This window comes from Neofelis nebulosa, chromosome 3 (genome assembly GCF_028018385.1).
Source record: "Neofelis nebulosa isolate mNeoNeb1 chromosome 3, mNeoNeb1.pri, whole genome shotgun sequence".
NCBI classification, from domain to species: domain Eukaryota; kingdom Metazoa; phylum Chordata; class Mammalia; order Carnivora; family Felidae; genus Neofelis; species Neofelis nebulosa.
This window is the reverse complement of record NC_080784.1, coordinates 50,019,696-50,034,102: the sequence shown is the minus strand read 5'-3', so window position 1 is coordinate 50,034,102 and position 14,407 is coordinate 50,019,696. Positions and strand designations below refer to the sequence as shown.

Here is a 14,407-nt window from a genome sequence, read left to right as displayed (position 1 = left end):
GGTCCTGCCTGGCTTTGGTACGGAGATGAACAAGGTAGGGAGCAAGTAGGAGAAGCAGGGCAGTGAGGAAGGAAGGGAGGAGAGGCAATGACCAGTTTCAGGACTTACTCCAGGAACTCGAAGTTGGACTTTTTGTCAAGTGCATTGTGGGGCATGTCCTTGAAGAACCGCCTGGAGAGAGAGAAGTCATGGAGAGGTTGATGGTTGGAGAACAAGGCCATCAGAGTTGGGTCACCCAAAGCCACACATTGGTCTAGAAGCTCCCTTTCCCCTGCCAAATGTAGTAACCAATTGAAGGGAGAATATTAGAGTGAAAAAATTTGATATTTACAAAACCATGAAGAAAAAGAAAACCCCCAAATTTCATTCCTAGGAAGGACTCCAGCCCTGTGCTTTGGGATGCCCAGCTCTGGGACCTCCCAGTTGTTGGGCAGAAGAGAAAAATGGTGGTTCTATCTTTGGCCTCTAAAAACAAATGACCCAATGCAGCCAACGCAGATTGTTGGAGGGCCTAGCATTTAGTGGCCGAGTGTATATATGACCCTCTAATGAATTAATTCAGTAGTTCTCAACCAGGGGCAATTTTACACCTCCCTCTCCAGCCTGGAAACATTTGGCAATGTCTGGAAATCTTTGGTTGTCACATCTGGTTGGGAGGAAGGTGGTCCCACCAGCATCTAGTGTGTAGAGGCCAGGAACGCTGTTAAGTATCTTGCCATTCACATGATGGCCCTCCAAACAAATTATCTAGCACCAAATGTCCTTATTGCTGAGATGGAGAAACCTGGGAGGTTGATACAAGGAGAGAACTCAGGAATCTAGGACAAATGTTCTTTCCTGACTCACTTCTCTCTATAGAGTATCTGACAGAGTGGGATAGCAGATCTTGGAGGAATATGCCAGCTGATTAAGGCAGACCTGTACTTTGGAAACCAAACAACAGGTAAACAGCAATGATATTCAGTTGTAGGACGTGAAGAGCCTATCCAGGATTCTTCCCTGGACGCAAGGTCATTTTCCTCCTATTTCTACCTGAAGGTGCTGGTGATTAAGATCCCAAATTTCCACACAGCCAATCATGGCAGCTTTAGAAAGTTTTCTGAGTCAAGGGTGAGTGGATGGCTCAGCTGGTGCCGACTTTGCTCAGGTCATGATCTCAAGATTTGGTTTGTGAGTTCAAGCCCTGCATCTGACTTGCTGCTGTCAGCGCAGAGCCCGCTTCAGATCCTCTTTCCCCCTCACTCTCTGCCCCTCCCCCATCTGTGTTCGCTCTCTCTCAAAAATAAATTAAAAATAAATAAATAAAATAAATAGAAGGTTTTCTGAGCCAGTGTTACGGGATTGACCCCCACATTCACAGAAAACCTCAGAGCAAGCCTGTGAAGTGAGGATTACAGGCAACACGGCCTCCAGCAATTCCCGTTGGCTTGAGGGAGCTGCAAAATGTACTCCTAGATAGCTGAACAAACTGACTTGCTGTACGCACCTATTTAATTGGCAAATGCCCATCAGAGAAGAGGATTTTAGATCTTTCAGGGTTGTCCATTCATTCAAATATGTATTGTGCTCTCATTCGGTGCCAGGCGAAGGCAGCACCAATGCTGATTTCAAGGATTTGACAGGATTTCACAATCTAGTGCATGTGAGCCATTCATTCCTAAGTACAGAGGATCCATACAGGGTAAGGTAGATGGGGTGGGCGTGAGGAAGAGGGGCCTTCAAGATGGAAAGGCCCTTGAGTTGGCTCAGTGGGAAGAACCTATGGCCACCATCCTGCTTGTTATGGACCTTTCACAGGCAAGTCCTGAGGTTTTCTGTGAATGTAGAAGGTGAACAGGCAACACTGGCCCAGTAAATTTTCTAAAGCTGCCAGAATAAAAAAGAGTTTACCAGGTTAAACAGAGAATGAGAAGAGTATGCCAGACAGCAGGCTCTGTGTCCCAGCTCCTACTGGAGCTGAAGACACAACAGTGAAGAACACAGTGGAAACCCAACATTCGAATATCTCCCAGGACTTTGCCTAGTGCTCAAAGAAACATTTACTGAATCACTTGAATGGCAGATAGGTGGAAGAAAAAGGCAGCCTGGAGGGAAGAGCAGCCAAAGGAGGCAGGGGACACTGACAAGAAATGGGGCTGGCTCTTTTTTCTAAGGACCAGACAGTGAGCACCCTACCCTCTGTCAGCCACCACTTGTCCCCATGGCTCTCATGTACCCACTCTTGCTTCCCACCCTGGAGGCAAGTCCAAGCTGGCTAAGAGCTCCAGTCCCTGGAGGGTCCTTGAGGCCACATACCTGAGCTCCAGGCAGCCCAGCTGCAGGGCCATGCCCTCGCTGACCTTGCTGGCATAGCGTTGCATGTAGTCATTCCGTAGCTGGTGGGGAGAAAGACCAAGGTTGAGAGTCATGCCCTCCTTCCCTGTTTCCCTGACCTTAGGCTCCAAGAGATGGTGGGTGCTTTGAACACAATCTTGCTGCCCTGAGCTATCTCTCTCACACAGCCCACCATGCACAAATGTGTAGTGGATGAAGAGCAGAGAGGGAGACTCTCCCTTTGCTCTGCCTCTTCCTCTAGAATTCTCTAGAATCATGCCTCCACAGGCCAAGCCCTTCAGGTTTTTTGAAGCACTTTCAGACACATTTTCTTATGGCTTTATGAGGCTGGGGTTCAGATTCCTCTTTCCACTCTTCATTTTAGAGGTAAAGAAATAGAATTTGGGGATGAGTCAATCATTTATTCAAAGTCTTTTTGGTACTTAGTGACAGATGTCATTCACTCCACAATAAAAGTCTGGCTTTGTCTTCAGAAAACCAAGAGGGAGACACAGGTGAGAGCTGAGACCAGACAGAAAATAATGATGGCCTCTCACACATCCTCAGCACTCTGTGCCAAGTCCTGTGCTAAGCACTTTACATTTATTACAGCCAGTGGTGTGTTGGAGCAGCTCCAAACAGCTCATGAAAGCCAGTTATTAAATTTTATGAAGTTTTGCAAGCTGTATGATATCATATTGGTAGCTTGAAAAATGCCATGATAGGGGAATATTTACACCATGGAAATTGGCAAGTGCAATAAATCAGAGATTTTTTTCTTCAGAGAGCTGGTTTACCAGCACCCTGCTAGTGATACCATTTGGTCCTCACAACAACCCTATAAAGTAAGTATTATTATTATCATCTCCATCTTCTAGAAAAGGAAATAGCTTCAGGGAGTTACATTAAGCCCCAGGAGGATACTAGGTTAGTAGCTGGCAGCACTGGCCAGAAGCCAGGCATGTCAGAGTCTGTGTGCTAAGACCACCAATTCTCTTTGTACCTGCTCTGCCTGCCCATCACCAGGTCTCCTGAGAAGTAAATAGCCACCAGCAAAGTCCAAAAGTAGCTATACATATGGGAAAGGGTAAGCCAGCACTTAATTAGCCATAAGAGAACCAAGATGGAACAGCTGCCTAGGGACAAAGGCATGTCCCCAAGAGAAGTTTCCTAGATTGGGACCTCCAAAATCTGGGCTTTGTCTCTCTATCTCCCCAGGAAAGGATGAGTAATAGGGCCCTGGGGACAGGAAGAAAAAAATACTTCTACCTGTTGGTAAAAATAAAGTAGCGTTGTCCTGTCTTCTTTTAGGCTTTCCATGAAGTCCTCTGGTAAGTAGCGGATTTGGAGGTCATACCTGCAACAGGAAATTCAGACTCTCTGGTTGACTTAGGGAAACTTGTCATTTAAGAGTCTGCCCATAAGGCTCATGGCCACCCATTCGGGAGTTGTTTCTTCTTTCCCTCCTCTGTGGTCAGGTGGAGGACTGTGGGGAGACCATGGAGGACAGAGAGGTGGCAAGCAAGTGGTGGTCTATACTAGTCCTGACTCTCTACCTTGTCCCCCTCATGGCAATTGTTTTCTTTAGGTTTGCAGATCAGCCCTTGACCTGGTTTTCTATTTTCCCTGCCCTACTGTTCCTCCTTCTCCATAGCACCAAGAGCATCCTGTCTGGGGATGTTCCTGATATCTGCCCTGGGAGAGGGGGTGTACTGTGAGCTCATGTTAAGTCTTGGCCAATAGATGCATTGGATGCTGCAAGAGAACTAAGCCTAAAATGCCACTCAGATTTTCTAGAATATTCTCAGAGGTTGGGAAGTGCTCCCAGGAATTACTTCCCTGGGCCTCCCCACTCCCCACTCCTCTCCCCCCATTTGAGAGCCCAGGGCTCTTCTCCTACCTCCATTCAGCCTCCATGTGCAGACACTCGTACTTTTCCTGAACCTCACCCACTGTCATCTGCGGGTGTAGCCAGTGGATCTCATCCGACTTCATGTGCTTCAGCCTCAGGCCATAGCACTCACCCAGCTGGATGTTGGGCCCTATCCGTCCGCTCAGCAGAATGGAGGCAATGACCTCCTGGGGAGGAGAATAGAGAGACACAATTCAGGTATACCCCTTCTAGGCTCCCACAGTCCTCATGCATCCCCCAGAAGTGTGATTCTCTAGGGTGGGGTTCCATCTCAATGTTTCATTTATCTCTGATTCTCTAGCACTTAGTGCAAGTTTTGGTGCACAGTGGGCTCTATCCGATGAATGAATAATTTGGTAAAATGAGACAGAGATAGAGAAACTGAGAGGAAAGAGGAGAGGCAAAGGAGAAAATGCAATGAGGCAAAGAACACAGATTCTGTGCTTCTGCAGCACATTTCAACCAAATGGATTAATAATTACTGAGCATCCACCATGTAAAAGCACTCTCTGAATGGCTCCCAATTTAGCCAGCATTACTGAGCATCTATAGTAGGCACTCAAGGCACCTTGCATACATTATGTCATTGAATCCATACAACACAGGGAAGTAGGTGTTACATCTCCATTTGGCTGATGTAGGTTACACAGCTCATGGAATTAAGCTGGGATTTTAAACCCTGGGCTAGTGGACTCTGTGGATTTCTACTGGGCCAAGCTGCTTCATGGGGTGCTGGGGCTGGGCAAGGCAGAAGGATAGGATTCACATTAATGGATTAATTGGCACACTTTCCACATAAGAAGAATGGCCATAGGTAATAGAGTATTGACAAGAGATTAGGAACTCTCCTTATTCCTGCTTTCTTGTTGATCAGAAGTCAGCCTGCCCATAGCCTGATGCCATAGCTTCCTGGCCTCAAGCTAGAGCTGGATCAAGAAGAGGCCCACTGAGGGGCACCTGAGTGTCTCAGTTGGTTAAGCATCCAACTCTTGATTTTGGCTCAGGTCATGATCTCATAGTTGGTGAGATGGAGCCCTGCATCAAGCTCCACGCTGACAGCATGGAGCCTGCTTGGAATTCTCTCTCTCCCTGTCTTTCTGCCCCCACCCCCCACCCCTGCATGCATTCCCCTCTTCTCGCTCAAAATTTAAAAAAAAAAAAAAAAAAAAGAGGCCCACTGGGCAGCTTCCTGGAAGCCATCTATAAGGTCCTGCCTAGTTCGGAAATCACATTATTTTCAGTTTAATTCATGTTTCTCGTATGGTTGCACACATAACGGGTAAATTGAGCCAATTCCCAGTGGAGCAGAAAGTACCATCAAAGGCAAATTTTAAAAACTCTTCTTATTTTCACTAATAAAATATTAAACCCATATTTAAATAGTACTGTTTTAAAGAAATACCAAATTATTGGTCTGCCTGGACACCCACATGTGTTGTCCAGCTCTGCCTCCTGCCAGCTGTCTTCAAGTCCATGGAGTGGTGAAGCTAAAAAACCTTAAGCCTGAAAAATCCTTTCCCCATTAGGGAAGCAGATCCCCATCAGAGCAGTCAACTCTTGCTCTGTGAGACAAATAGCAAAACTGAGGCATATAAAGTACCCATTAACAGTTGTCACAAATCAGTTCAGGAATCAGAATTACCATCCAGGGATGGGAAAGAAAGCTGTGATCAATGGTACTTATAGTGAAAGGGACTCAGACAAGAGGGAGAGCTCAAGGCTGTGAAGTTGACCATTTTGTCATTATTTCCACCCATTTCTCCTGCTACTGACCCTTGTACTGCTCTTTCCACTCATACAATGATATTATCCAGAGACCCCATGTCATCACTGAGCCCATCTGGAGTCCCAGCTATCAGGTATTTTTAAATATAGAGTCTTCCCTGACCCAAATGAAACTTATTTGGCCTATGTCTGATTTCTCCAGGGCTGGGACCCTTGTAATTATTGGAAATTTCAAACATACATGAAGTACACTGAAGTAAAAAAAACAGTGTCATAAACACTGATACACACATCACCCAGCTTCGACAATTACCAAAACTCTGCCATTTTTGCTTCATCTATTATGCCATTGACCACCCAACCACCACTTTTGACAGTTTTTTTTTTTTTAGTTTATTTATCTTTGGAGAGAGAGAGAGAGAGAGAGTGAACAGAGGAGGGGGAAAGAGAGAGAAAGGGATAGAGAGAATCCCAAGCAGGCTTTGCACTCTCACTGCAGAGCCTGATGTGGGGCTCAAACTCACAAACTGTGAGACCAAGACCTGAGCCGTAATCAAGAGTTCGACACTTAACTGACTGAGCACCCCCCACCCCCCTCACCCCCCGTGTGCCCCTACAGTTCTTTAAAGGTAAGATTTACAGACATTAAAATGCATACATTTTATGCATACAGTTTGTATGTAATCCACATGCCAATAATTAAGATACAGGATTTACAGACATTAAAATGCATACATTTTATACATACAGTTTGTATGTAATCCACATGCCAAAAATTAAGATACAGGACATTTTAAGACACCCAGAAAGTGCCCTCATGTCCATTCTCAGTCATCCACCAAGCCCATGCTCACCCCAACTCCAGGTAACCAGTTTTTCCTCCCATTTTTACTTAGTTTTACCTGTTCTAGAACTTCATATAAATTGAAACATTTAGTATATATAAATCATTCTCCTGTTTCTAGATACCTGAGCTGTTTCTTATTTTTTTGCTATTGTGAATAAAAGTACTATGAACATTAATATACAGGTCTTTTTATGTAAATATGTTGTCATTTCCTGTGGACAAATACTTAGGAGTGAAAATTACTTTGTCAAAGGTAAGATATATGCTTAACTTTATAAGAAGCTGCTAAGATTATTCTGCTTTATATTTCCACTGTGATGTATGAGATATTCATTACACTACATCCTCACCAACATTTGGTGTTATAAGTCTTTTTTTTTTACATTTTATTTATTTTTTGAGACAGAAAGAGAAAGAACATGAGTGGGGAAGGGGCAGAGAGGGAGGGAGACATAGAATCCTTAGCAGGCTCCAGGCTCTGAGCTGTCAGCACAGAGCCCAATGTGGGGCTCGAACCCACAAACCGTGAGATCATGACCTGAACCAAAGTCAGATGCTTAACCGATGGAGCCACCCAGGCGTCCCCTAAGTCTTTTCAATATTAGTCAGTTTAATGGTTATATATAGTATCTCATTGTGTTTTTAATTTGCATCTCCCTGATGACTAATGATATTGAGCATATTTTTATCTGGCCATTCATGTAATTTCCTTTGTGAAATATTTGTTCCAATTTTTCCCATTTTTCTGTGTTGTCTTTTTATTATTGAGTTGTTGGCAATCCTTATATACTCTAGATAAAAGTACTATGTATATGTTTTATAAATACTTTCTCCAGGTCTGTACTATGTCTATTATTAATTGTCTTGTCAGTTTCTTTTGATAAAGTCTTCTTATTCAAAATTTTCTTTTATGGTTAGTGCTTTCTGCATTCTGTCTGAGAAATCTTTGCCTGCCACCAAATCATGAAGATACAATCCTGTTTTCTTTTATAAGCTTTATAGTTTTAACTTTTCCTTTTAGGGTCTGTAATCCATCTTGAATTAATTTTTGTGTATGGTGTGAGGTAGGGGTTAAAATGTACTTTTTTTTCTCATAAAGATCTATGGTTATTCAGCATTGGTTTTTGACTTTCATTTTCCAATTGAATTGTTTTGCTGCCTTTGTCAAAATCAACTGGCGGTATAAGTTTAGATTTATTTCTGGACTCTCACTTTCTGATTTATTGATCTTTGTCTACACTCTGCCGGTACCACACTGTCTGCATTACTGTAGCTTTAGAGGAGATTTTGAAGTCAAATAGCATAAGCCTTTTACCATCTCCTTCCAAGATTGCTGTGTTATTCTAGGTCCTGCATTTCCATATACATTTTTTGAATTAGCTTGTCACTTTTCTATTTAAAATGCCTATTGACTCATGATTGAGACTGCGTTAAATCTATAGCTTAGTTGGGGGAGAATTGACGACATCTTAACAACATTGAATCTTCCAGTCTGCAAACATGGTATATCTCTCCACTTAATTTTATTTTTCTTTAATTTTTCTCAGCAATGTTTTGTACTTTCAGTGTCTAGTTTTGCAGGTCTTTTGTTAAATTTATTCCTAAATAGTTTACGTATATTGATGCTTCTGAAAATTAAAAACATTTAAAATTAATTTTCTATTTTGGGGTTCACTCCCTTGGGTGGCTCCCTCTTCCCCAGGATTTTTCTTAATCTTCTGGCTGCTCAAGTCAGCCCTAAATTCTATCCTCTGATGCCTCAAACCAGTAAGGCTGCAGCTTTCTGCCCCTCCCAGCCCTCCCAGATTGGTAAGTGCCCTCAGGCAAAAAACCAGAAATTTGCAAATCTCATTCCTTACAGTTCAACTCTCAAGAGCAGGTTTCCCTCTAGTTTCTGCTGGTTATGGTCACTCTCCAGGGCTTTCAAGACCATTTCCTTTTTATCTTGTCCAGATTTTGCCATTGTTATCAGCAGGAAGATCAGTCCAGGCCAGGGATTCCACCATTTTTGAAACCTTTGTACTATTTTAATGAATAAATCTGTACTTTCTGCAAATGGAAGAAGGTTGGGAGTCAGAGAGCTCCCTTTAGAGCTCCATCAGAGATTCTGATGCTTTTGTAAACACAAAGAAAGCCCTGAAAAACAAAATCAAATCCTGGTGTCCTCTTCTTCTACCTTTTTATCTCCCCCCCTCCCCCGCCCCCTTGCAGCTCATGGTATGGCCAAGGTCAAAATCCTGAGGCTGAGGGGTTGGCAGTGGCTGCAAAGCCAGGAACAGAGTAAAGGAGGAGGTGGGGCCAGGGGCAGAGATGCTGTAGTGGTGAAGACAACATTTACCTACAGGGGGATCCAGCAAAGGAGTAAATGTATTAAAGATAATGGAAAATGGGTGTCTTAATGTTGGAGAAAGTACTCAAAATAAGGAAAGAAGGCTAGAGTGGACCCTTAGGTGAGGCATTGGAATTTGAAGTATTGGTGAGAACTCATAGTTTTAGAGGGCTGGAGAGAGGGAGACATCGAGAGAGAGAGAGAGAGAGAGAGCACTCCTGCAAGCCATGTACCCATGAGGAGTGAGCATGTGCAACTGAGAGCACATTGAAAGAGCCTGAGGTCAATGACACCAAGATAGCTATTTGCTTACCAAACACTGAGTCTTAGTTTCCAAATACCCTCCTGCACTAAAAGGGTTCAGGGATCCTTGGAGAAATGCCTGATTACAGGTCTGGGGCAAAGAAAGTACAAAATAAGCCTGGAATATCTTTTTGTCCTAGAAAAAAAGGGAGGTATTTAGAGAATGTTGGGGATATATAACAAGGAAACAGTATTAGCTTAAAGGGGCTGGCATAGGACAGACACTTAAGTATAAAAATATATAATGACAGGAATGGGTTACATCCCACTGAATAAAACATAATCTGAGGCAGATAGATAAATAAATAAACTGGGGAGAAGGGAATATTCTTCCTTACAATAGAATGCCAACTAGCAAATATGGTAGAAGAAAGGATGGAAATAGGAAATCACCATTTGGCAACAAACTCAGTGTTGGTTGGTTCAGGCATGATTCATCAATGGATGATAAGGCTGGAGGGTAGAGATCTGATGATGAATAGGATATTGACATAGTTTCAGTGTATCTTCCCTCAGACTCTAGTCATACACACACACACACACACACACACACACACACACACACACACACACTAACCTGGCAGACACAAATGATCAGTTTATCAAGGTTAACATCATCAGTAGGAGAACAGGTAAACAAAGCATACCTCCCACCTTGATGTACTGAGAAGAGCACAGCATCTTTTCTGAGATATTCCTGCCAAGAGTTCGTGGTCAAGTCTAGTTATATAACCCAGTGAGGGGTCTCCTCACAGACCTATAGAATAAAAGGTCTGTACTCTTTTTTTTTTAAAAAAACCATTACCATTTTCTTAAATGTTTATTTATTTTTGAGAGAGATATCATATGTGCCAGTGGGGGAGAGGCAGAGAGAGAGAAGGAGAGAAAGAATCCCAAGCAGGCTTCATGTTGTCAGTGCAGAGCTGGATGCAAGGCTCAAGTCCACAAACCAGGAGATCATGACTTGAGCCAAGATCAAAAGTTGGGTGCTTAACCAACTGAGCCACCCAGGAGCCCCTGTTACCATTTTTTTAAATTGAGGTATAATTAACACATAACATTATATTGTTCAAGCATACAACATGATTCAGTATTTGTGCACACTGAGAAATGATCACCACAACAGGCTCATTACCATCCGTCACCACACATCATTACAAATTTTTTTTCTTGTAATAAGAACTTTTAAGAGAGGGAGAGCAAGCAGGGAAGGGAGGGAGAGAGAGAGAGAGAGAGAGAGAGAGAGAGAGAGAGAGAGAGAGAAAATCCCAAACAGGCTCTGTGCTGTCAGCGCTTGAACTCACAAACCATGAGATCATGACCTGAGCTGAAATCAAGAGTCAGAAGCTTGACCAACTGAGCCACCCAGGTGCCCCTCTTGTGATGAGAATTTTTAAGGTTTCATTTCTTAACAACTTTCAAATATACAGCACAGTAGTATTGACTACAGTCACCATGCTATACCTACATCCCATAACTTATTTATTTTGTAACTAGAAGTTTGTACCTTTTGACCCCCTTCATCCATTTTGCCCATCTCCTCCTGTCACACCTCCCCTCTGGTAACCATCATTCTGTTCTCTATAAGCTTGGCTTTTTGTTTTGTTTTGATTTGTCTGTTTGTTTATTCATTAGATTCTACATATGAGTGAAACCATATAGTATTTGTCTCTCTCTGACTTATTTCACTTAGCATAATACTCTCAAGTCCTCTTCACGTTGTCGTGAATGGCAAGATTCCATTTTTTTAAGGTTGAGTAATATTCCACTGTGTATCTATACCACCCTTCTTTATCCATTTATCCATCTATCGACACTTGGGCTGCTTCCATATCTTGGGTCTTGTAAATAATGCTGCCATGAACATGGGGATGAATATATCTTTTTGTATTAGTGTTTTCATTTCCTTCTGATAAATACCCAGAGGTGGAAATTCTGGATCGTAGGGTAGTTCTATATTTAACTTTTTGAGGAACCTCCACACTGTTTTCCACAGTGACTGCACCAGTTTGCATTCCTGCCCACAGTGCACAGGATTCCCCTTTCTCCACCTCCTCGAAAAGGCCTTCGGTCTTGCAGACCAAGAACCTCTTCTATACTGGAGGACACCACAGAGACATGACAACTAAATGTAAATGTGTGTCCCTGGCCCAGATAGAATAAAATAGACACTGGAAGGACAGTTGGTGAAATTCAAATGGTTCAGAGGTAGTGTTACAGCAGTTTGGGCTTTCTCCTTTGGGTGGTTGCAGGCTAGCTCTGTAGGAGAGTGCCCTTGCAGGGGGAATAAACACTGGAGTATTTTGGGTGAGTGGTATTGCTGCAACTTGCTTTCAAAAGAAAGCAAGAAAAAGAATAATGACAGTGGACGTGTGTGTGTTTATGAAGAGACTGAGCTACTAAATATGGCACATGATAGATCTGAACTGAAAGAGGACTTAGCTACCTCCATTTTGATCTCAAACTTTCTTCCCCCCCCCCCCCAAGTTGATTTATGTTGAAAGAGAGCACAAGAGAGAGCAGGGGAGGAAGAGAGAAAGGGAGAGAGAGAATCCTAAGCAGGATCCAAGCTTCCAGAGCAGAGCCCAACTTGGGGCTCAAACTCATGAACCATGAGATCATGACCTGAGCCGAGATCAACAGTTGGCACTTAACCCACTGAGCCACCCAGGTGCCCCATTGACCTCAAACTTTCTTATTAAGTCCTTCTTCCCAGCTTATCTTTTTCCTCCCAGCTTATCTCTTAACTCAGGCAAAAGACCCTGTGGGCAAAGCATCCCAGGATGGGAGTGGGAAACTACCCCTCAAGCAATAAGACCTTCCCTGAATTAGCCAGACCCCATGTGACTGACCCTGAGGCAGTGATCCACCTGACCTTCACTGCCACCAGTGGGACCGACACTTGTCCCACATTCTCCTTACATAAATCTGGAAGTGTTTTCAGCACTGTGGAGAGTCTTTGAGATGCTAGTCCCCTGCCTTCCTGTGTTGGTCTCACTGAAATCAATTCCTTTCTTGTTTTGCCACCACCCATCTCTCTGCCTTTGGATTTTGTCAGCAGTGAGTGGCTGAGCCTGCTCTGTTTGGGGCTCCCTGGAGCCAGATGCTCTTGCATCCCAGCTACAGGGCTACAGAACTATTGGGGAATCTGAGTATCTGAGTGAAAGTACTATGGGGGTTCTTTGTACCATTCTTTCAACATTTTTATATGTTTAAAGTAGTTTCAAAATCAAAAGAGAGGTTCTGGTGAGGGAGATTCCCAGGCACATGAGAAGTAAAGGTACCATATTGAATGAATAGGATTTCTTTCAGGCAAGACAAAGCCTCGCCCCTTCTCTTCCACTCAGTCTCTGAGAAGGGCCATACTGAATCCCCCTCTTTGCTCTGTGGGTGGTGAAACTCTCCAGGGCACAGCTTGTGGAAACATTTCCCTAGGTTTCTTTCTAAAAAGCAACCAATTTCTGTTGTATTGGTGGTAGGGTAAGACTCATTCCAGATCCTTGGAGTAGAAATTCACTGAGACTCTATCCAACAGATTTTCACAGGAATATAGATTTCATCTCCAGATAAGGAAGAAGTTTGGTGCTTTCTAAGTATAAAATGCATTACTTGGGAGGCTGCCTGGTGCTGGGAAGATTCTTACCTGGGGAGCATTCTTCCCAGAGGGGCAAACCTGAGAGAGAGGTTCCTGGAGACAGACATCTCCACCTACTACCACCATCACCTCACTGGTTACTGATGAAAGCATGTTGTATAATAAAGAATTTGGCTGGTCTTTGTCCTTGTTTCTGGGGTGGGAGCCTCTGAACCCTTGGGGTTTCTTAAGTGGTAGTGTCTTTGTTGTTGATGGTGGGCCTCTTGGACCACACTTGAATTTATGCTCATGAGGTGAGTCATGGTGGGCCCCTAGAATAGTGTCAGGATGAGACCAACCATGTGATTAGAAGTTCCGGAACTTTGAGCCATGTGATATCAGCCTGGCCTCCAGGGAGAGGAGGAGAGCTGGAGAGTTACACAGCCAACGAGTCAACCAATCAATCAATCAGCTGATCAATGATGCCTACATAATAAAACCCCAATAAAAACTCTAGTTCAGGTGAGTTTCCTGGTTTGTGATGCACATTGATGTGCCTGGAGGGTGATGTGTCCTAAGGACATGGAAACTTCGTGTTTGGGGACCTCTTCTACTTCATCCCATGCATCTCTTCATTTGGCCGGTCCTGATTTGCATCTTTTATAATAAAACTGTTATCATCCTCAGTTCTCTGAGTCATTCTAGCAAATTAACAAACCTGGGGGATGGGTGGCAGAAACTCCCAAATTTACAGCCAGGGGGTCAGAAGTGTGGGTGGTCTGGGAACCCTGGAGGCTGTGACTGGGTTTTGAGGAGAGGTGTCTTGCTGGGGAGCGTGCCCTCAACCTGCAAAGTGTATGTGAGCTCCAGAAATGTGTTGTGTCAGAACTGCACTGCAAAGTGAATGAATCCCTCAGGCTCCTTGTGGGGGAAACAAGGCTGCCCACCAGGGGCGACACAGAGCACTAACTTTGGGGTCACACTAACCCAGTTCTGACATATACTTTAGTAGGCTGACAAGCTCCTAGAGCCAGTCTCCTTCCTGCTGTTCACTACCCTTGTCATATGAAGTCGCAGAAGTTCCTTCTCTCAAACCAGCTGCAACTTCCTCTGACGTACTCATGTTGCAAAGCACTGTTGGGAGCTCCAATGCACACACAGAGCCTCCACTCAAGGAGCGTCTGTTCAGTGGGTGGGAGGAAACCAGAGGCTTATCGTGAGGGGGCCCACAGTGGGAAGGGGAATCAGTTTACAAGAAGAGGAACGTGGAGGTTCTCTCCGTGAAGAGTCAAGTTTGATCTCACCAAGGGGGCTTTGGTATCAGTCCTGCCCCTCTCACTTTACTGCCTCTTCTCTGATGTTCTCACAGCTTCTCAAGCAAATGGTGGGAGCAGCAAAACCAGC

The 14,407-nt window shown here is 43.9% G+C and overlaps 1 protein-coding gene across 7 annotated transcripts in view; it reads right to left on the bottom strand.

The window, feature by feature from the left end:
• The window catches only part of PTK2B (protein tyrosine kinase 2 beta), a 125,445-nt gene that overhangs the window by 27,599 nt on the left and 83,439 nt on the right, over positions 1 to 14,407 (bottom strand). For 5 of the 7 annotated variants that reach the window (XM_058720738.1, XM_058720741.1, XM_058720743.1 and 2 more), the window contains exons 3-6: positions 4,214 to 4,392; positions 3,583 to 3,670; positions 2,296 to 2,375; positions 109 to 171 (exon numbers count right to left, since the gene is read on the bottom strand). In XM_058720738.1, coding sequence (XP_058576721.1) covers positions 109 to 171; positions 2,296 to 2,375; positions 3,583 to 3,670; positions 4,214 to 4,392 — 410 coding nt within the window. Of the gene's footprint in view, positions 1 to 108; positions 172 to 2,295; positions 2,376 to 3,582; positions 3,671 to 4,213; positions 4,393 to 5,655; positions 5,788 to 8,656; positions 8,847 to 14,407 lie in introns of all 7 variants that reach the window. The other 2 variants (XM_058720744.1, XM_058720742.1) reach the window with 2 other exon arrangements.